This window comes from Chiloscyllium punctatum, chromosome X (genome assembly GCF_047496795.1).
Source record: "Chiloscyllium punctatum isolate Juve2018m chromosome X, sChiPun1.3, whole genome shotgun sequence".
In the NCBI taxonomy this organism is placed as follows: domain Eukaryota; kingdom Metazoa; phylum Chordata; class Chondrichthyes; order Orectolobiformes; family Hemiscylliidae; genus Chiloscyllium; species Chiloscyllium punctatum.
Window position 1 is genome coordinate 25,044,212 of NC_092791.1, and position 23,579 is coordinate 25,067,790.

Here is a 23,579-nt window from a genome sequence, read left to right on the forward strand (position 1 = left end):
CGGAAAATGAGGCGTTCTTCCTCCAGGTGTCTGGTGGTGAGGGAGCGGCGGTGAAGGAGGCCCAGGACCTCCATGTCCTCGGCAGAGTGGGAGGGGGAGTTGAAATGTTGGGCCACGGGGCGGTTTGGTTGATTGGTGCGGGTGTCTCGGAGATGTTCCCTAAAGCGCTCTGCTAGGAGGCGCCCAGTCTCCCCAATGTAGAGGAGACCACATCGGGAGCAACGGATACAATAAATGATATTGGTGGATGTGCAGGTGACATTTTGATGGATGTGGAAGGCTCCTTTAGGGCCTTGGATAGAGGTGAGGGAGGAGGTGTGGGCACAGGTTTTACAGTTCCTGCGGTGGCAGGGGAAAGTGCCAGAATGGGAGGGTGGGTCGTAGGGGGGTGTGGACCTGACCAGGTAGTCACGGAGGGAACGGTCTTTGCGGAAGGCGGAAAGGGGTGGGGAGGGAAATATATCCCTGGTGGTGGGGTCTTTTTGGAGGTGGTGGAAATGTCGGTGGATGATTTGGTTGATGCGAAGGTTTGTAGGGTGGAAGGTGAGCACCAACTTCCAGCTCAGTTACTGTCTCCTTAACTTGTCCGACCTGCCTATCTTCTTTTCCACCTATCCACTCCACCCTCTCCTCCTTGACCTATCACCTTCATCTCCTCCCCCACTCACCCATTGTCCTCTATGCTACACTCTCCCCACCCCCACCCTCCTCTAGCTTATCTCTCCACGCTTCAGGCTCACTGCCTTTATTCCTGATGAAGGGCTTTTGCCCGAAACGTTGATTTCGCTGCTCGTTGGATGCTGCCTGAACTGCTGTGCTCTTCCAGCACCACTAATCCACAATCTGACAATAGACAGGCGATGAGGATAGGAGAGAATTCTTTTTTAAAATTCGCAATCGGCCTGTGACAATAAAAAGGTGCTACATAAATGCGAATTGTTGTTGTAAAACAATTTGCTTGCATCGAGTACAAACGTTAAAAACAGACTAGCTGGATGGAACTGCCTTCATCTGTGGTGTAATTTCTAAGTCGCCAAACTTCTAAGTCACTTTTTAAAGTTTGCTTTTTTTATTAAAAAGAGTCTGAAAATTTCAACTCGCTTGCCCCATGGTCAAATTTACATGACTTTATAATTGCTAGATCTTAAGTTATTTGTATTAAACGATTCTACGGTCACATTCTTCTCAAAATCAACTTTTTGTTTCGGCAAATATTGTTTCAAGAGGTTCATATGCATTTGTGCTGACCTTAAGAGCAAATTAGTTTATTTCTGTGACTTTAAATACAAGATAACTGTCATACTTCAGAATGCAATATTTCACAAATCTTTAGTAGTAACTTATTAGAAACCGGTCTCTACAGTAGAAGCATCACCAAATACAAGCATTCATCTGGATCCAGCACATTCATTATTGGTGGCAAATTTACAGCACTTGTGGCTTTAGACTGGCTAAACTCCTAATGGGTGAAAGATAACGTTCTTGCATTATGCACTATAAATGGAAGAGATTCAGGAATTAAACTCTGTATCACTGTGGATTTGTTTCTGATCAAAACACATGTTAGGATGTATGTAAAAACCACAAGGTCCCACACCCATTCTACGTACTCTAATTAGCTTGGTATTTTTGACCAAAATTCTTAGTTAACTGTAAAATATCCCATCACTGCCTAGCTCAATTACAGTGGAGAGTAAAATGCACGTAAAATTTAACACTAGTCCCCTGCTGATCGAGTTCAGTTTAAATTCCACGAATCTTTACTTTGACATCTCACGTGACAACAATTTATCAAAGGGAAGTAAGCACTTACCAGAAATGGTGCTTTGTCAGTTGCCGGTACCTTTCTCCAAATCTTAGTGATCTGCTTACAACGACTTGCCCAGTCTGGTTTTTGTAGGGGGGGTGGTGGTGGAGAAACAAAAAAAAAACAAATAAAGGAAACTTCTAATAGCCACTTGAGATTACCACCAACTATTGCAGGATTAAAAACAACTTATTTTCATAATCCATAAAATGGTCTATACTATGTAGCATGCTTTTATTCATGAAGTAGCCCTTAAATTGGAATTTATGTCAAACATCATACCTGGGTAATCATGTTTCAGGTTTGGGAAGTTGATATTTGCGTAGAGAACAGGTGATATGGTTGATAATTCCCCCAAAGCCTCATCTTTTTCCCATCTAAGTATACTTCGCTGGTTGTAGGACAGCCCATCTCCTTCTCCCTCAGTAGGAGTGGTTGGGGTAGTTGGAGTGGTCGGGGTAGCTGGGGTGGCAGGGGTTGTCCACGGGCTCTGTTGCTCCCCACTGTCTGGGCTGAAAGGTATACTCCTTTCCCTGTAAATCAATCAAAAATATCTAACACAAACATAACTCATTTTCATTGTTTAGTATTTTGCAAATTGCCCTAAATGCATCTTACAGCTTGCTGAAAAAGAATAAGTCAGATATGTAACTTGTAACGACTTAGAAATGACAGTTACTGAAAAACTAGATGATGAGAAAACATTTCATCCAGGATTCAGTACTTGCCATTAACTAGTAAACAGTCATTGCTGTAGCTCTACATTGCCAATTGGTGAAACAATCGTTAGATGGGGTTATCTTGTGTTTCTAGCAACGTACGTTCTTGGGTCAGTTACATTTCTCATTATGCTAATCAGGACGATCGCCTAGTGGCGCAATACACCCTGCAAAGACAAAACATCTACAGTGAACTGACCGAGTAGATACTATCCTCCTAGAGTTGGGAGAGTGGTCCAGGAAATGGCTGATGGAATTTAACGTGAGCAAGTGCGAGGTCTTGCACTTTGGCAAAAAGAATAAAAGCATGGACTACTTTCTAAATGGTGAGAAAATTAATAAAGCCAAAGCACAAAGGGATCTGGGAGTGCTAGTCGAGGATTCTCTAAAGGTAAACATGCAGGTTGAGTCTGTGATTAAGAAAGCGAATGCAATGTTGTCTCTTATCTCAAGAGGGTTGGAATATAAAAGCAGAGATGTACTACTAAGACTTTATAAAGCTCTGGTTAGGCCCCATTTGGAGTACTGTGTCCAGTTTTGGTCCCCACACCTCAGGAAGGACATACTGGCACTGGAACGTGTCCAGCGGAGATTCACACGGATGATCCCTGGAATGACAGGTCTAGCATATGAGGAACGGCTGAGGATACTGGGATTGTATTCGTTGGACTTCAGAAGATTAAGGGGAGACTTAATAGAGACGTACAAAATAATACATGGCTTGGAAAAGGTGGATGCTAGGAAATTGTTTCCGTTAGACGAGGAGACTAGGACCCGTGGACACAGCCTTAGAATTAGAGGGGGTCATTTCAGAACAGAAATGCGGAGACATTTCTTCAGCCAGAGAGTGGTGGGCCTGTGGAATTCATTGCCACGGAGTGCAGTGGAAGCCGGGACGCTAAATGTCTTCAAGGCCGAGATTGATAGATTCTTGTTGTCTAGAGGAATTAAGGGCTACGGGGAGAATGCTGGTAAGTGGAGCTGAAATGCGCATCAGCCATGATTGAATGGCAGAGTGGACTCGATGGGCCGAATGGCCTTACTTTCACTCCGATGTCTTATAGAGGAAGGGGTTGAGATGAACAGTCTGTTTGGAGCCAACATGGTTCCAAGATAACATATTGGAGAAGGAAAATCAATCCAATGCTTGGCAATAGATTCTAATCCAAGGTAGTACTGTTGACTAACCAAGCATGCATTGCAATTTTTGGAGCCTAGAATGGGAGATTGGTTATCTGCATTTTTCCAGTCTGCTCAAAAAACAATCTTTAAAAGCTAGTGCTGTTAGGTAAAACAATAAACAGCAGGAAGTGATCAGTATGCACCATTTTGAATGGTTAATTTCCAGCAGTAGGCCTGCACACACTTGGTGGTGGTACTGCTGCCTCAGCTCTTGAAAATCAGCAATTAAATTATATTAAGACACAGTTAAAGGGCTTATTAAATATTTATAGAGACAGACTGCTGGGACACTGGGGTAGTAGGCAGAAGCAGACATATGTAACATTGCATCCTGCAAAACAAAAAAAGTAGTTATTAAAATGAATCTCATTTCATTGCTCAACTGGTTTTGGTCAACATAATATTTCTCTCATTATGGAGGAAGGTACACTTTGCATCGGGCAAACAAATTCAGCCTGAGAGATTTCTTGATAGCTTGGTTTGGAGACTCCAAAATAGCAGTGTACTTTTACACTTACATGACAGACAGAAGACTGAAAAAAAGTTCAGCAACAAGTTTATTCTTTCCATTAATTTACCAAGAGCTTGCAGGAACTCTTTCTATCACCACATTTCTAAGACTCACATCTTAGGTTGTTTAAAAAAAAACTCGCTGCTCAGATAGTAGATACACAAGTTTGAATTTTATTAAATCCCATAAATTCTGAAGAGGTCCCATCAGATTAGGAGTCATATTTTCTGTTTCCCCAGAATACAGGAACAGAAACAGGCCATTTAGCTCTTTGAACTTTCCACTATTCAAAGAGATCAAGGGCTTATGCCTGAAACATCAATTCTCCTGCTCCTTGGATGCCGCCTAACCTGCTGCGCTTTTCCAGCACCACACTCTCAACTTTACTCTCCAGCATCTGCAGTCCTCACTTTCTCCAATGTCTGATCTGTAGCCTAACTCCATATTCCTGCCTTTGGCCCATATCCCTTAATACTTTGTTTAATAAAAAAATTATCTGGGATTTAAAAGCAATTACTGATTCAGCAACCACTGCAGTTTGCGGAATAGAGGTGCAATCCTTTATCAACCTGTGTGTAGAAGTGCTTCCAACATCTCTCCTGAATGGTAATTCTCAGACTATGCCCCCGGTTCAAGAATCCCCTGCCAGTGAAAATAGTTTATCTTTGTCTATCCTATCTATTCCTGTTAATATTTTGAAGACCTCAATCAGATCACCCTTTAAACTTCTAAATTCTAGAAAAAAACAGGCTTAATTTGTATAACCTGCCCTCATAACTTAACCCCTGAAGTCTATTCATGAGAGGGAGACAGAAAGCAGGAAATCATAAGCTGTCATGGGCAAATGCTGGAAACCACTATTAAAGAGGTTATAATAGAATATTCAGAAAACCTTTATGCATAGTCAACATGATTTTGTGAAAAGGAACTAAAGTTTCAAAAATTTATTAGAGCTCTTTGAGGAAGGAGGGAAATCAATGGAAAAATTGTAGATTTCTACACAAAATAACAGCTTGCGGATCAATGAGGTCATCTATCAGCACAGAGTGAGACATGATTGGCAAGTAGGAAGCAGATGGTGTGCATAAAAGGGTCATTTGCAGGCTGGCAGGGCATGGTTGCTGCAAGAATCAGTTCTGGGGCCTCAATTATTTACCAATTACATAAATAACTTGGAAGGGCCTTGTGACAGTGGCATTGTCGCTACCTTCGAGTCAGATGGCCTGGGTTCAAGTCCCACCTGCTCCAGAGATATCATAACATTTCTGAACAGGTTGAATAAAAATATCAATAAATGATTTGGATGAAGGGATTGAAAGAATGGTTGCTAAATCTGCTGAGTGTCTAAAGCTGACTGCCATTATGGTTGAGGAACAGAAATAACAAGTCGCCAAGAAGGGTGCTCAGAAAGCAACAAAGAGGCTGACAATGAACAGCAGCAAGAAGAGGAGAAAGTCCAGGAAAGAAAGTTACAAGTATAGGCGGGAAAATAAGTTGTGAACAGGGCACAAACCTGTAAAGAAATATAGAGAAAATGTAAGGGAGCAAAAAAATTGCTGCGGGAAAATTAGAGTCTGCCCTCTTTGGAACAGCATAGAAAGCAGAATATTATTTCAAGATCGAGATTGCAGAAAACTGCAGGAGAGATTTGGGTACCCTGGGACAAGAATCACAAAGATGATACGCAGGTACAGCAAGTGGACTGCTGCAATTTATTGCAGGTATAACAGAATATAAAAGCAAGGAAATCAGAACAAAGTACTGCAGATGCTGGATACCTGAAACGAAAACTAAGTGCTGGAGAAATTCAGGTCTGGCAGCATCTGAGAAGACAAATTCTTCACAGGTTATCTTAAGGGTATAAAGATGGCATGTTTTTCATTTTGCTTTATTTTTGATTGTGGACTGAATTGGCAAAAGGACTGTTTTACAACGAAGGACTGAGGAAGGAATTATTGTACTTTTAAAAAACAAGTTACTGAACTCATTATAAGCCATGCTTACTCTGCTGCTTTGCAAGCAGTGCGGGAAAGTGCAAATAGATGGCACAGCATCGGAGTGTGTACAAATTGCGATCAATCCACAACAAGTAGCTGATTGATTTGTACAACTGTAACCAGTTGTACATGCCGAATGTCATTAACAAGTGGGTCCTTGGTAGCTGAACAGCTTGTGGGTGTGAATGATACAGTAAGACGACATCAGACCTAGATAAGGGAGGTGTTATGCTCATCGCTCTAACAAAATACCTGAAATTTTAAAAAAAACAATATTTTTCTCATAAAAGTTGTTGCTTTTAACAAAGCAGTCAGAGAGCTTTTATAATTTGTGAACCAGTCACTCTGACTCTTGAAAAGTGAAATAACCAACAGGAAAAACTCAGAACTGAAAGACTTGGGGAAACAATATAAACCCCTCTATTAAGTCTCAAGAGCTGATGCCATTGAAGAGTTGCCCCAGTTTTGTTTTTACCCCTTCTGCACATAACATGATTTATTTAAACAGTGTGTCTAAAAGGGGTTAAGAGGTTCAATGAATAATCATATGTTGACAGTCATTGCTGTTTATCTGTGGTTAGAGTCTATTTATTTGTAATAAGTAATAGTTCTTGTAAAGTACAGAAACTGGGTTTTCTGTTAACCTCAGAGATGTATATTATGGACTTTGTCTACTTTGATACTTTTTAAAAAAGACTTTTGTGAAGACTCCAAGAATAGCAGGATCTGATTTCCAACAGGAGAAAAGGCCAAAAGATATAGGAGTAGTATTAGGTCATTCAGCCCATCGAATCTGCTCTGCCATTTGATCATGGTTGATGTGTGTCTTAAATACACAAAATGACTTGGCCTCCACAGCCTTCTGCATCAATGAGTTCCAGATCCCCCACCCTCGAGTTGAAGAAATTCCTCCTCACCTCAGTTCTAAAGAGTTGACCTTATGCCCACTTCCACGCTATCCAGGTCTCTCAGTATTATGTAAATGTCAATAACATCAACCCCTCAAGTCATTCTAAACTCCAGAGTACAGACCCAGAATCCTCTAATGCTCCTCACATGACAAGACCTTCATCCTCAGGATCATTTTTGTAAATCTCCTCCGGACCCCCCTCCAAGACCGGCACATCCTTCCTTAGATACTGGGCCAAACATTGCTCACAATATTCCATTCATGGTCCAGAGTCTTATGTAGCCCCAACAGTACATCCCTCTCTCTATTCTAGCCCTCTTGAAATGAACGCTAACATTGCATTTACCTTCCTAACTGATAACTGAACCTACATGTTAACCTTAAGAGAATTCTGCATTAGGACACCCAAGATTCTTTGTGCTTCAGATTTTCAAGGCCTTTCCCAGTTTAGAAAATAGTCTCTGCCTCAACTCTTCCTACCAAAGTGCATAACCTGACATGTCCCCACACTGTATTCCAATGGCAACTTCTTTGCTGAACCTGAGCCTGTCGACGTCCTTCTGCAGTCTCTTCGCCTCCTCAACACTACCCACCCCATCACCTATTTTTGCGCCATCTACAAACTTAGCAACAACACCCTCACAGTTCCTACAGCCATATAGTTAATGCATAATTTGTAAAGTTGTGGACTGGCTGGGCCTGTATCCATTGGAATTTAGAAGAATGAGGGGTATCTTAAAGTTGCAAGATCCTGAGGAGACTTGACAGGGTGAATGCAGAAAGGATGCGCTCTTGGCTCTGGCTTTCATGCCATGATTGGCAGAGCAGGTTAGAGGGACTGAATGGCCTACTCCTATTCCTAATTCACACACAATTCCTAATTCATACAGAATCCCTACAGTGTGGAAGTACGCCATTCAGCCCACTGAAAAGCAGCCCACTCAGACATATCTTCCTGTAACCCTGCATTTCTCATAGCAACTCGACCTAACCTGCACACCTTTAGATTGTGGGAGGAAGCTGGAGTGTCCGGAGGAAACCCACCCAGCCATGGGGAGAACATGCAAACGCCACATAGACAAGTCACCCAAGGATGGAATTGAACCCAGGTCCTCTGGCATGGAGGCAGCAGTGTGAGCCACAGCCACTGTGCCACCCTAAATATGTTCAAATATTAGGACTAAATACTGTGTGGTTGAGAGGAAGGGAAAACATTTTTTACAAGATAGACCATTTGTTAACTTCAACCTTTCAACAATAACCTGAACCCAAACAAAGATTACAAAATGTTTACCTGTTTTCTAGAAACGGTGACTGACATACATTGGGAAATGACTCCCCGGTTGCACCTGATGTCTGCGCCAGAGAACCACCGATAGTAAGTTGCCCAACTGCCATCGTCCCTCCTATAGAATGAAAGGAAAGCAAACAAATCAAAACACTTTTTTTGCTTCCAAGGTCCACAACTCACGTCAGGAAATACGAATCAAATGCCTTGATTAGAATGCAGTTTACATGACCACTGTTCAGATTTTACTTTCATTCCCTCGCCTATCATGAACAATGAAGCGGCAGGTTTTGGTTACTACGACAAGCTATAACAACAGTTCACACTCACTTTTAACCTATTTGGCTTGAATCCCAAGATTGCCAATTTGTTCCAGAATTCTAGTACCTGCAGGATTCAGATCATCCCTCAACTTCAGCATCACGAAAAGGAAATAACTCACTTTTTTCTTAAGCACATTATAAAATTGGTTCCCTCACCCTCAGTAACATCCTGATGAATTACGAGATCTTTTGTAAGGTCAGCATATTCATACTAAATTGAGTCACCCAACACAGAATACAATATTCTACCTAAGGTCTCAGTAGAGCTTCAAGTAACCACACCAATAGTTCATTAGTGCTTAAAATATAAAAGCAAGGATGGAGTCCAGTATCTCAACAGTCTTTCGAATCACTTTTTTTTGCATAAGCTATTTTTTGTGTATCATGGACTCAAAAATACCTTATGCCGGTCCCCATTTAAGTCTTACTCCCATATGCCATTAAGGCTTTTGCATACTTGAACAGTATCTAGTAATAACATTTTGGTAGTGCACTCAGTGAGGATTTTGGGCATAAAAAGTCACCGTAGTCCTACAGGACCAATCTCTCATTTGAGGTGTACGACTGGTGATGATCTTTGAGAAACATTCATGCCGTTCTATTTACCTGATGTACTAAAGTATGATATAACTGGTTAGCACTTAAAACGATACATGTACCAAGATACAGTGAAAAGTGACAATAATAAATCAAATTAAAGAGGTGGGGGTTTGTGTCTTGGAATATTAAGTAAATGGGGGATGAGATGTCCAAGAGCAACGAGTAAGGGGACTTGGTGGCTAAAACAGAGGCAAAAATATAATCCACAGTCCAGGAAGAGACCCTAGAAACAATAGTAGATAAAAGGCATTGAACAGAAGGGCAGGTTTCTCAGTGGTGATGCTCTTCAATTGCTGTGGAAAACATCAATTAGGAACAGACAAGTGTGCAAGATTAGAGGAAGCATGAAGGGATTGCCACCATTCTTCTTGGGAGGGCTAAATGTGGAGGAAACTATTTTTGTTTGATTTTGAGTTTCCATTCTGCTGGTCTACACTTGAGAATAGCCAAAACCTATTTAATTCTGTACTTTGTCTGCGATGGACATCAGCGCAAAAGAGTAAGAGACTCTCTTGTACCATTCAAACGGAGATGACTGGCATCGATAAATGCAAAGCAATCCCTTTTGTCCCCAAAATGCTTCTCCTGTGTAGTTCATTTTCCCCCTCTCATAAATGTTTCCTTAAATCACTACAACAGTTCTCCAACTCTCCTGCTTCACATCCTGTTAGATGAGGAAGCATTCATGCAAACTATACAAGTGGTATTGGGAGTCCAACAACAACTTATGTTGGAAGTGCTCCATAAGTAAATAAGAAACCCCAAAACACTGCAATAGAGCATTGTAAACATCACACCAAGCCACATAGGAAGACATTACATCAGATGATCAAATGTTTGGTAGGTTTTCAGGAGGGCCTTAAAGCAGAAGCTCTCAATGCTGGCAAAACCAAGGAACTCATTACTGCTGATGCTCAGCAGGATGTTACTCATGCCCCCCCTACACATTAACAGCACAGAGGTGGAATGAGTGGAGTGTGTCAAGCTCCTGGGAGTGGTCATCAGCAACAAGCTTTCTTGGATTCTTCATGTGGACGCACTGGTTACAAAGGCCCAACAATGTCTCCTCTTCCTCAGGCAGCTGAGGAAATTTGGCATGACGGCGAATACCCTTGCCAATTTTTATAGGTTGCCCATCGAGAGCATTCTGTCTGGATGTATCTCTACCTGCTATGGCAACTGTATCATTCAAGATTGGAGACGGTTACAGAGAGTGGTGAACTCGGCCTGGGCAATCTCAAAGGCCAACCTCCCATCTGTAGAATCCGCCTACCAGGTCTGCTGTCAAGGAAAGGCCGCCAGCATTCTCAAAGATCCATCCCACCCTGGTAATGCTTTTCTACATGCGACAATAATAAATCGGGGAGAAGGTACAGAGGCCTGGACACACGCACCAATCGGTTTCAAAACAGTTTCTACCCTACTGTTGTTAGAATACTGAATGGACTCTCAAACTCTTAGCATTCGCCTGTACCTGTGTTTTGGTTTTTGCCACGGTCTACATATTATTTACTTATCTATGCTACTTAACTATGTGATCTGCCTATATTGCTTACGAGACAAAGCTTTTCACTGTGCCTCGGTACACATGACAATAAATTCAATTCAATTCAGTTCAGTTCAAAGACAGAGACACAAAGAGAAAATTCAGAGCTCAGAGCCGAAGCAACCACAAGTATAGCCACCAATGCTGGAGCAACTAAAATTGGGGATATTCAAGGATTAGTTGAGCAGTGATCTGAAGGCTGTGGAGAAGATGACAGAGTTGGGGCTGGAGGTAATGCCGCAGAGAAGTGAAGGAACATGGATGGAAATTTTAAAATAAAGGCTTTTTTTCAAACTGCAATCTAGTGTAAGGTAGCAGCACAGGAACGTAAGGGGATATAATGTGGCCTAAAATATGGGCATCAGTTTTGGATCAAGGCAGGCAAAGTGGTATTCAGTGGAACCTTGCAACTCAACTCAGTCAGCCCAAACTCCCCCCTCCCTGGTCCAGCCCACCTGAAATCATCGACATGTACCTATCACATCATCCAAACCAGGGGTCAGACGAAAGAATTGCAGATGTGGGCTCTGCCACAATTTACATTAATGGTAGATAACTGGAAGAAGCCAAGACATTTTATGAAAGGAACAAAGGACAGGAAAGCCCAACCCAATAATTTAAGCATTCTTGTTGAACAGTCTGATAAACTGTTGAACTGTAAAATGTACATATTCTCTTACCAGGAAGGAGACCCCGCTGGCATACTGAAGGTCTGATAAGCTCTCCCAAGCCATGGGAAGTGAGTAGATGGCTTTCGGAGGCAGTTCGGATACCACCCAATGTTGATTCTGAAAGTGGAGGATTTCCCTGTGATCCCAAAACATCAGTGAAGAGCTGTTGTACATCTTTACTCTCCATTTGTGCTAGTTCTAAAAGAAGAACAAACTTGTTATTGCTAAAACAATAAAACTAATTTTCAACATCGGCACACCACAAGTTTATTGAGACACAGAGGAATGGGGTAAGCCACTTGGGCGGCACAGTGGTTAGCACTGCTGCCTCACAGCGCCAGAGACCCGGGTTCAATTCCTGCCTCAGGCAACTGTCTGTGTGGAGCTTGCACATTCTCCCAGTGTCTGCGTGGGTTTCCCCCGGGTGCTCCGGTTTCCTCCCACAGTCCAAAAATGTGTAGGTTAGGTGAATTGGCCATGCTAAATTGCCCATAGTGTTAGGTGAAGGAGTAAATTTAGGGGAATGGGTCTGGGTGGGTTGCTCTTCGGAGGGTCGGTGTGGACTTGTCGGGCTCAAGGGCCTGTTTTCACACCAAGTAATCTTAAAAAAAAATCCTCAAGCCAGTTCCATCAATCAATGAACACGACTGGTCTGAGAACGAACTCCATAAACCCACCTTTTCCCCATGCCCCTTAATACAACTGGTCCAGCATCAATTGCCATTTGTAAAAGAGATAAGCATGTGTAGAGGTGCTTCCTAAATAAATTCTCGAAAGGTCTGGTTCTCACTCTTAGACTATGCGTTCTAGTCCAACAATCCCAACCCGAAGTTTTTGAAATCTTGGACCAAATCACTGCTTAAATCTTCTAAATTCCAGGGAGAGGAACATTGGATTGTGTAATAGCTCCTGGTAATTTGACCTCCGAGCCCAACTAGCAGTCAGATTATCCATATTGCACGCTCCCAGAGGCTCTTCCTAACAAATCTTATCTTAACTGTATTTTAATTGTGGACATGTCGGTGGACATGAACCAGTTATTACCTTGAAGTTCTTATACAGGAAGCCCCTGTTTTCCATTGTTCTTCTTTAACACTAAATTAATGGGTCCTGTATTCTCATTTAGGGACGACTCAAAGTTTTTGTAATGTTGTTTCTTACCAGTCTGAGTGCAGGGCCATGACACCTGATTGCCTCCATTTAAAAGTGGTTTCCACTGCTTCTGACAGTTCTTTCCCTCATGCTGACCATCTGACCATGCTCCTTCTCTAGTTGCCTACCTTCTGACTTCTGCCACACTGGCTATCCCATTGAACCTCCTGCTCCCGAGATCTCCGAAACCTTTAGTGTGAATGAGTGCTCTAGAGATGAGCAGTAGCAGCTGCTTTGATATGCAGGAGGCATGCTCTTTTTACTGGGTTTGTCTAATTTTGCTTAGAATTCTCCTGGTAACATATCCTACAGGACAATCAACTCAACAGATCGAGAACACTCAAGACATTGGGCTGGAGTTGATTGATTAAAAAGGCTCACACTAAGGGTTCAGGATACACACACACACACACACACACACACACACACAACTAGAACAGTCAGGGAACAGGAGCCAGGAGAGTCAGCAGCAAGATGGGAGGGGCTCAACCAGACGGTAGATAGGGGAAGGGCTGGCAGCAGAGTGAGAGATCAAGATATGTGGCAAGCGGGTGGTTTTGGAAATTGAAAATGACCACATTTCACTTACATTTTTAAGCTTACTTCATTTTAAAAATTGATGCATTTACTAATACAGAAATTAGGTCACGTGAAGTACTTCAACAAAAAAGTTTCAACAGTTTCATGCTTTTTTTCTGATGAGAAAAGTCCTACAGAAACCAACTACAACACTTACATTTAATTTTCATGAGAAAGTGATAAAGTGCAACAACTTGACACGCAACGTTTTCAGGAACACAATCACATGGGCATACACGATCTACATTCAGTTGATTAGGAAACACAAAGCTGTGAAACCCTCTCAAATGATGGGGAAGACCACTTCAGAATATCGCAAACAGTGTTAGCAGCCTTGAGAGAGTTGACTTGCCAAAAAAAATTACAATGCCAAGTAAAGTAACAATAGAAATATGACTTTCACCAAAAGAAAAGCATCCAAAGCCCTTTACAGAGGTGCCATCAAACATGCACTCCACACTGAGAAGGAAGTACAAACAAAGACAACGAGGTGGCTTTAAGCAAGGCCTTAAAAATGGACTAAGGGAAGTAGGAAGACAGAGGAGTTTAAGGAAGAAATTGCAGAGCAAAGGATCTAGGTGGCTGAAGGCACAGCCATGTTTACAAAGCCAGAGAGGGGGGAGGCCGTGATAGGTTTAAACACAAGGTTAAGAGAACAGAGGCAGAGGCATTGTTGAACAAGGAAACACTGGAAATTAACAAACAAATAGCACAGAATAAAATTTGGGCAGAGGTGCACATGAACTAAAGTTCACAAAGTACTGAGAAGAGGAATGGTAGGACAGAATCATAATAATTGAATATACAGTACAAAGATATGGATGAGGGCTTCAGTAGCAGGTGGGCTGAGACGGAGAGAGAGGTGACGTCATGCAGATGGAAGTAGGCAGTCTTTTTGTGATGGGAGTGTGTGTGGGTTGGTACTTAAATTGGGGTTGATTCTGGAGCCAAGGCTAAAAACAAACAGTTATGTTGAGGCAAAAACAGTTGTTGGAGAAGGGGATGGAATTTGCAGTAGGAGGACAAGACAAAAAAACTTCAGACTTCCAAATATTTAACACACAAGGATGAGGGGGATATGGAATGAGAATACATCACAGTCACAGGATGTTACTTACACTTTGGTTAGAGCCCTTTTAGTGCTTTTATGAGACAAATGATTTGGAAAGATTCAAGCATGTGCAAAAGACAGATTGGGAAGTAATAACACTTTCAAAACTTCAAGGGGAAGAGGTAGATTAGAGCTGAAACAGTAGTTTTCTGAGAGAGGGTTCAGAAGCAGGTTTGTTTTTGACAGCAATAGCTTTGAAGGAGAGGGTGTACACAGTAACTAGAGGAAAGGAAACCATCTGTCTCACAGCTTGGGAACCAGCAAAAGAAGTTGAGTGAGTAGTAACTTAAGTAGAAATAATTGAGGTGCAGGTGGTGGATCTCACAGGCTGTGCATGCATGGGTCTGTGTGCCCACTCGTGCAGAGAGGACACAGGAAAAGACAGACAGACGAATTAAATATGTAGGTTCCTGGCTGAATGGATAGACACAATATTGAGATCAGAATCCATGAGCTTCTTGCACTTGAAGGAATAAAGTAACTTCAGAAGACAGTTGGAAATAAAGCAAATAAGCTGCGTATGTGCACGTGGATTGTTCACTCTTTAGTATGATCCTGGACTAATGAGAGGCTTTGGCTGATCGTGTTTGATATCACCCAGCCATATCTAATGATAGATAGTCAAACATGGTCAAATCAGTATTGGAGATAAGGGAACAATGTCGAAGGACTGACCCAGAGAAAACCACTTTGCAGCAACATGACTAGGGAGAAAGGGAAATCACCAGCTTTGAAGTGCAACTTTAGATGACTTAGGGAAGATTTTACATCACCGAGTACCCAAAAAAGCTCCTCTTTGTGATCTCCACAACACACAACTATATCCCAACGTTATCCAGACATACACTAAAAAGCAAACTGCAGTTGAGACACTACCCTAAAATTCTACACCACTTTTGAATTGCAGCTCTACCAAGCCCCAAAAACAACTATCACTATTTACCCTCCATGATCTTTTTACACAACACTTTTCGACCTACCTTCTGTTACAATCTTGTCAAGATCTGAGCTGAGGGCACCCTCCACTGGAACATCATTGAAAGGCTGATTTCGCTTTGAGCTCTCATTTGGATGATTGGCTGAAAGCTCATCCGTAACGGATGAGATGTCAATCCCAGCTTAAAGAAAGGAGCACTGTGATAAGTTACTGAACAAATTTTTTTTTCAGCAGTTGCGAAGTTGTGAAAAATGGAGCTGAATTCAACACAAAACAGCAAGGAAATGGAAAAAATTTTGCAGATTCCCTGCTCAAACTTTAGGTCTACATGACCAACTTCCTTTCCTTCTCAAAGAAAAGGCAGAAAACAATTTTATAGAAATATCTATTGGCAGGAAATTAATAAAATAACAAATACAAACTCAAAGCAGTCCAACATGACTGGTAGTGAGAACATTCACAACCAAGTAATACCAAGATACACGAGTAGTGGCAGATTTCCATCCTCAACCCACTGATCAAATTCAACCAAAGATTGGAGCTTTACTCCTACTCAAATGCAAAGTGGAGCACAACACAATAGTGAGGCATCTTTTATTTATTGTTGAACAAAACATAGACCATGCCCAAATCACATTGCAATAAGCATTGCTTCTGGTTAGATACACTGATATTTGATGGCTTAGTTGCTTCTGAATTTTATTGTCAGCCCACAAGAAAAAAACTCAAGCTTCTTAAGTTATTGTCATTTGTGATTCTAAAAGGTCAATCTAAGGAGAGTGAGCTAAAGCTTCTGTCAATGGCTTAGTTGGTAAAAGCAGTGGGTAACCACTTTGCAGATCAGAGGTCCTAAACATTATTCCTGGTCTGATAGTGTTATAATTGATGTCAGTGTCTGGAGGCACTGACAATCAGTAGAATTTACTGCTAATGCCAACAAAACCATGCTCCCAAATCAATGAAGGTCACTTGGATTAAATATTGGAAAACACTTCAAACACTGACTTCAGGAGAAAAAAAACACTAAAATTAGTTGAGGATTCTATTTAAAATTATGGTCTTAATTTTAGTGAGCTTTCAACACTAAAGCAAAATCATTGGAAATGTATATTTCAAGGAGTCGTCTCATTTCAATAATGATCTGTCCATTTTCTAAATGGTGATAAATCAAAGCTAAACATTTTCAATTCTCCTGGAAGGAACAAATTAAATTTAAGGAATATTTGGGCACTGAAAGAGAACATTTTACCAAATTCTAACACTCTCAAAGGAAAAGAACATAGGAACAGGAGTACACTATTCAGCCCCTCAAACCTGCTGTCATTCAAATCAGATCATGGTTGATCTGTGGCCTAACTCCATATGTCTGCAATGGGCCCATATCTCTCAAAAATCTTAGATTTAAATTTAACTTTAACAATTGAATTGGATTATCTTGCACATGCCAGTGACAGGGAGAAATTATAAAGGAGGGAGAATGTATTTGGTGTAACATCTATAACAAGAGAGACCACCAGAGAGCATTAAGAGCTACTAGTACTCCAACCAGATCAGTGAAAATGCATCCACAAAAAGCTAACAAATGGTGCATATCAGGAAGTTGAGCTTGACCACACTGGCAATGTGGCATGTCAACATTCTGACTTAATCTAAAGTGTCTGCAGTCTACCAACAGTTTCACACAGCCCTGCTTGCCTCTGGAACTTGTGTTTGGTGTGCAAGTCATAATATACTTTCTGAAGCAGGAATTCAATATCTCTGAATAAGCTCAGCACAAATCTTGTCAACTTTCAGATGAAGTAATAAATCAGAGTCAATTTTGTGGGCAAAGCTGCCTTGTGGTTACAACAGAAAAAATAGTACATGGAGGGGTGCATCATTAGTCGCAATATAGGTAAAATCAAATTTATTATAATGAAAGATACAGGCACTATACAAGTAGATTTGGACACAACCTGCCCACACAAGTGAAAGGAATTTTTTTCTCAAGGCAAGCAGCAAAGATAAGCATAAACTGCAAGCAAATAATCAGCTTAACTTTGGTTTTCCTCCACTTCCTTCCCTACATAACGCTTGAGCTTCGTACATCCTCTTCAAGCTTGGAGCGCAGAGAATTATAGCTACACGATTCCACATTGGCTGGCTGGGGTTGCATTCTGCGATATACCTTACGCGTGAGTTATCTCCAATTGAATTTAGCAGACCCAAGACATAGGGCTGTTCTAAACCTGCTAGACTGCAAAACAAATAATATCTCATGATATTAATTTTTTTAAAAATTTGTGTTCGAAACTCTCCTCAGGATTAGAATTATAAGTACATCATGATGTCCAATTCTTTATGCATATACGTAACTGTCAGTGTTCAACAGTTCATCCCACTATGACTACCCAGTTGTTTTGTATAGGCTGGGAAACCTTTGTATGAACTATTCAAGATTTTACAGGTTCCTCTGATGGGCAATAATTTGTAAAGCAAACCTCCACTTGCACTGAACCACGACGAAGATTTAAATAGAAAATATGCACTGTGCCACCATAGTGTGGAATACATGTATCAGGCAACAGTCAACACAAGTTCTATTAAAGGTCTGCAGTAATCAAAATTAGTAGAGCTCCAGATTTACTTTTACAATCGTGATGACATCTCATGGCTCAATACTGCAGGAGACACAACAAAATAAACAGATCATTAGCTGAATGTCAACTATTTCAATTAACAGGAACCAATTCAGTTCCTTGTACATGGCTTGGCTGAACTATGACTGCATCAAGTCTCCAAATACATTAACATACTTAATTCTGTACCAGTAATACTAAACACGATTGTAAAGCCTTTTAAAAAAAAGGCTCAGTGAAATTTCACCCTCCTCTGTTAATGGAAAATTACAGCTGCTGAGATAGCTACCTGGGTGCTGACAACCGTACAGTAACTCATTCCACGTAGCCATTTGCCACACTGAAGTTCTGCAGGGTATTTGACATTGTAGATTATAGCCAAGCCCAATGCTGACCTCATTCAAAATCTGCAAGCGCATACTTGACACTGGGGGTGGGAAGCTGGGGGCAATGGATGGTGATTAGGAGTGAGAATAATGTGACATCATATTGTAACAAAGCGAGGGTCAACTTAGTCTATGCAGGCCAGAAATCAAATTTGGGACCCTTTTCAGCTGTTAAGGCTCAGGCATGTACTGTATGGTTGACTTATCAATTTGGATATCGAGAGCTCCTATAAATTCTATTTAAAACAGACTGGAAATCTTTGAACAAATTGTCAAATCAGTTGTCAAATAAACGTGGCAGTGCAAACAAAATTCATCTTTTGCAAATCTTGGCTTATTACCATAGGTGGAATTTGAACCAAGAATCAGTGACATGACTTACGCATGCTTAGATTACCAATAGTCATTCGAAAAACTCCCACGCCTCAACATATTTTATTCAAGTTATCATACCTTTACAACAATACAAATATTTGATTAGGTATAAAATATGATGCAGGACAATCCAAGATCACAATTGTTACTTCTGAGATAGTTTGTGAATGCAAACTGATTTTCACATGCATTTTACAGATAAAGTTTCAAAAGAATTGAAAGGCAGGAAAGCAGAAAAATCTTGATTGGCTTTTACGTTCACAATTGCTAAAACAAATTTTAGCACTTGTCCAGCAACCCACTGAATAGACTGGTGATATCATGTGAAGATCCTCTATGAAAACGCAAGCAGACATACAAGCACCCAGGTACAAACTACTGATGTTAACATGTGAACACGCAAAGAGTGGCGAGAGGGTCTGACTGCTTACCAAAGGGAGAGAGGGAGCTGTCTGCGTGGAAAGGACTGAGATCGAAACCTAAAAACCCAAAAGTACAATAAAAACAAAAAGGGAAAAAATTGAACAGTGGCAAGCAAAAGCCATTTAAGCCTTTCCAACCTAAAAAGTCCACAACCATCTCTACAGCATAATAACACAGCCCAATCACTGTGCATGGCTCAAAGCAAATAAGAATCGTATCAAAATTCAAAGTGACCTGTAATATTTCAGGGTCTCTACAGCTACCAGGTTAGCCAGAAAGCCTGGATTCTAAAAATTAGTTGAGTGGTCAGTGCAGTGGACTGACTAAATAGTGTGTGGACCAAAACCACAGAAAAATCTGTAAAGGACACATTAAATGGACTATGTAAATAGTTCCTAACCAAATAATCAGTTAAGAATGCAAAAGCCCTGCATTTCACAAACAAAGAAAGGTAGCCTAGCTTTTACAATCAAAAAGACAGCAAGGTAGCTTGATAACTTGAAACAATTCTGGAAAAATTCACGCAAGGAAAGAAGGTCAAAACAAATGTAAAACATTTGTGTGTAAAGAAGTGAAAGAGATACACAACAGACTGAAGTAAATATTGACTAGAATACTGTTTCTAAACAAACCGAAGTTCAAGCATGAACAGAAAGTGAAAATAGGTAGATGCAATTAATATTACCTTCTTCCACTGTATAATATTATTGTTTCAACCTACTGACCTCAAACTATTACTGAGGTAGTACATATTCCAACCAATTACTCAAATTCAATTCTTAAGCAGTGTCATTTTGGACTTTAAACATTAGCACTTTCTCTCTCGACAGATGGTGCCAGGCCTGCTGAGTTTCTCCAGCATTCTGATTGTTTTGGATTTCCAGCACCTGAGTATTTTGCTTTCACTCAAATTCAATTGGTGTGTTAAATTTTTAACTCAGCTCGCCATCAGGGTTGTGCCATTATGGAAGGAACAGGGACTTTGATAGTTGGAAAAGTGCACAAGTTTGTGGTGAAACTTAAGTTAAATAACATTAAAAAGGGAGGGAAAAAACATGGCCATTATCTTTTGCAATGTCCCAAATATGGGTGCGCCGACACAACGAGGAAGCAGGCTTGCAACTATCAAATTAAATATCTGTTATTCTCCAACAGTCACCTCTAGTTAGATTACTGCATGAAACTGTAGTTTCATATCTTTTAAGTTTCAAGCCATATTTCATGAAATTTGGGGGGAAAAAAACTAGGTAACTCTAATTTTTTTCCTCAATCACAATTTCTGTATTTCTAAATACACTAATTCAGCATTTCTCAGAAAATGTGAATTAGCAGAGACATACATATGATATAGTATTCCAGTGACTTAAACAACTTAAAGCAGTGCATAGGAGATCACCTCCTAATCTAGAGCACAGTTGTGATGGCTAACTGCTAAGGCGGAGCTGTTGTTAATATAGCTTATCCACAGGATTGCCCTCAAATACTGTGAGGAATTGGGCAAAACAGGCAAATAGGTAAATTCTTGGAAGTCAATTATAGAATAGTTACAGTTGCTTCTAAATTACTGTTCCAGGGCAGGAACTCCCAAAATGATGTGACTGGCTTGCTCTCCTGGTTTTAAAAGAATTGTATTTTATAAAACAAGAACACAGTATTTTGCAGGATAGGAATGGCCTAGATGGTATTATATTTCATTAATTCCTCTGAATCTTCTTCATTTATTGCTTTTACTTGATTGGTTCATCCAACCTTAGAGGGGGTTGGGTTACAAAGAAAAACTTGGTATTAAAAAAATGTCCTCAACATTCCTGATTCTATTTTGCTGTTTATCTAGTCAGTCACTAATTCTGACAATGACATTGGTACTAAGTACCACAAAGCCAACACACTTTAGGAATCTGCGCAAGGCAAAACATTAGAGACCGATCAAGAATTTTATTAAAAGGGCAGACAAATCAGCGTAAGCACACCAGAAGCAGAGAAGAGATAAGACAGAAATCAGCACATGTGGATTGGAGGCGGGCAAGCACACAATTAACAAGACAATAGGCAGCAGGGAGAAGCTTCTTTCCACTGTACCCACCCCATAAAAATACATCTATTGTGGCTTTGCTCACAAGACTAGTCACAAATGCATCAAGGGCAGAATGTAACTCAAAACCAGACTAAAAACACAGGTAACAAACTGACTTTAGGCCTCACATAAAACAGTGGTGTACTTCCAATAGAGCTCACAATTGCCAATGTAAATATATTTTTAAAATCACTTCTCACATTTGCTACCCTGTATATGTTTACTGGTTGAGTGAAAAAGTTGGCAACCTAAAAGGGGTTACAGTAATTTCCACTAATCTCTTTTTAATACAAAAAACATAGCAGCTGAAGAAATCATTTGTAGCATATTTATGACATGCTGGAATGTAAATTCCAATCCCGTTGTGAGACCGAGATTTTTATAAAAGAATGTAACACGGGGCAGCCCTCTCGCCCAACTTGCTAAATCTCTATGCAAGCCACAGTTATTTAGTCAAACTCCTGCTCTTTTCCCATAGCTCTCCAAATCTTCTCAAGTATATACCCACTTTTCCATTGTAAGTACGATTATATCTGCTTCCACCATTCCTTCAAGCAGGGCATTTCAGCTCACAATGAGCTGCAGAAAAAAAAATCCTCCCTTCTCCCTGGCTCTTTAATGTAAACTGTACCTCAGCTAATCATTTACAAGAGCTGAATCATGAGGAGAATTTGACAATTTGCTAGCATACACCCCCTTCTTATGTTGCTCACGTTGAGTCTGAGGATACGCTGTTTTATCTCTAGCAATGCACAATACAGTATAAGAATCAATAATCGACATTAATTGAATACATCAAATTGTGTCTTTATTGTAAAGTACTGTCAATGTTATCTTGCGTCTACAAATCCACAATTGAAAGCTATTTTCACATGTTGCAATGAAGCAAAATTGAGCAATCAATTTAACTTAGTTGAAAAATGAATGCAAATTGAAAGGTTTTTAGCTTATAAAAAAATACAATTCCAATTAAAATATTTTCACGATTTCAATTGGAGAATCTCTTTATATATGTAACATTTAAATTTCTGAAAAATGTCAGTGCATATTGAAGAAATGTTGTTAATTTTGGTGTGCATCTGAGCAAACATGCCCAAATGAAAGAAAGAGAAAGCCAGTGAAAATAGGAGCATGGGAAGTGTAATCAATAGAAAAGAGCACTAGAGTGCACTAGAGAGATATAGTTTTCATAATAGGGGTCTGACAGTTGGTGGGTAAAGATATATATACACAGAGAAGTGGCCACTTTTACGAGGAGTATCAACAGTGGATGAGGGCATGAAGCAGCAAGTTGGGGTAAGTGTTTCAGTAGAAGATCGTTTTTCACAGAGATGCTGTAGTTTCTCATGAACACACCAAATTGTACAACTCCCTTCTCCCAGTTCATCCCACCAATCAAAAATCCTTTACCCATCTGCAGCATCATCCATTATAACTTTTTATGCATCAGCTTCTCTCCTTCACCCTTCTGCACATCTCTCAGCACAGCTAGCAAGGGATGATGGAGGTAGTGGGGAGGGGAACAATGGTTGGAGTGGTAGCAGTTGAGTAAACTGATGAGAGACATCTCAAAACTAACTATACAAAAACACCACCTAACAGAAACTAAAAGTGAAGACCTAATGAGAGGCAAGCGAAGCAAATCAGTGTAATTACAACATTGAAAGCAAGCCAAATGGATAAACTAAATGACATTTTTTTGTGTTCAAGGCAACTGATGGTACTTACGCAGAACAGAGTAATTGTCATTTCAGACGCCCAATGTCAGCATCATGCACTCCCATGAAAATAGCATAGGCATAAGCAGAACTAAATTTCCTTCGTACTACTCCATATGTGCCTCAACTTCACAAGACTGCACCAGTTGGGCACTCTACTGCCCGTCACCCTCCACACTAACCATCTATAAGATTGCCTACGTGACACTGCCAGTAAGTGCTAAATTCAGTGTGGCTTACTACGGCGGACGGATTTGTACAGGAACAATAATTTTATATTCAGGTTGTTAAGCCAGACAATTGCATCAGTAGAAGAGGATGCTGCTAAGTTGCCTCCTTCATATTTATGAGTCACGCACTCGCTCAGTCATTTCTGTTGCCTGGGTCTATTTTACATGACCAGTTGCAGGTCAGGGAGCTTTTAATTTTTCATTTGTGAAAGTATCTATATCTGTTGTGCCTTGAGAGACTGTGGTTGTAGGGTTGCCCATGAGATTCCTGGAAAAGTCAAAGTGAAGGAATCTTCTACATCAAGTCATTCATAATTATTTGTAACTTTTTGTGAATCAGGCCCACCAGGAACAGGATTGAAACTACAGAAACTTCTTTTTTGCTCAGCAGAAATTTCACTCAAATTATACGGCTGAAACTC

At 40.5% G+C, this 23,579-nt stretch overlaps 1 protein-coding gene across 19 annotated transcripts in view; it reads right to left on the bottom strand.

Moving 5' to 3' along the window:
- Positions 1 to 23,579, bottom strand: part of kmt2d (lysine (K)-specific methyltransferase 2D) — a 247,467-nt gene that overhangs the window by 93,736 nt on the left and 130,152 nt on the right. For 16 of the 19 annotated variants that reach the window (XM_072566973.1, XM_072566979.1, XM_072566978.1 and 13 more), the window contains 6 exons: positions 19,144 to 19,191; positions 15,377 to 15,514; positions 11,564 to 11,752; positions 8,421 to 8,532; positions 2,090 to 2,340; positions 1,814 to 1,887 (listed from right to left, as the gene is read on the bottom strand). In XM_072566973.1, coding sequence (XP_072423074.1) covers positions 1,814 to 1,887; positions 2,090 to 2,340; positions 8,421 to 8,532; positions 11,564 to 11,752; positions 15,377 to 15,514; positions 19,144 to 19,191 — 812 coding nt within the window. The remainder of the gene's footprint in view (positions 1 to 1,813; positions 1,888 to 2,089; positions 2,341 to 8,420; positions 8,533 to 11,563; positions 11,753 to 15,376; positions 15,515 to 19,143; positions 19,192 to 23,579) is intronic. The other 3 variants (XM_072566971.1, XM_072566972.1, XM_072566976.1) reach the window with 2 other exon arrangements.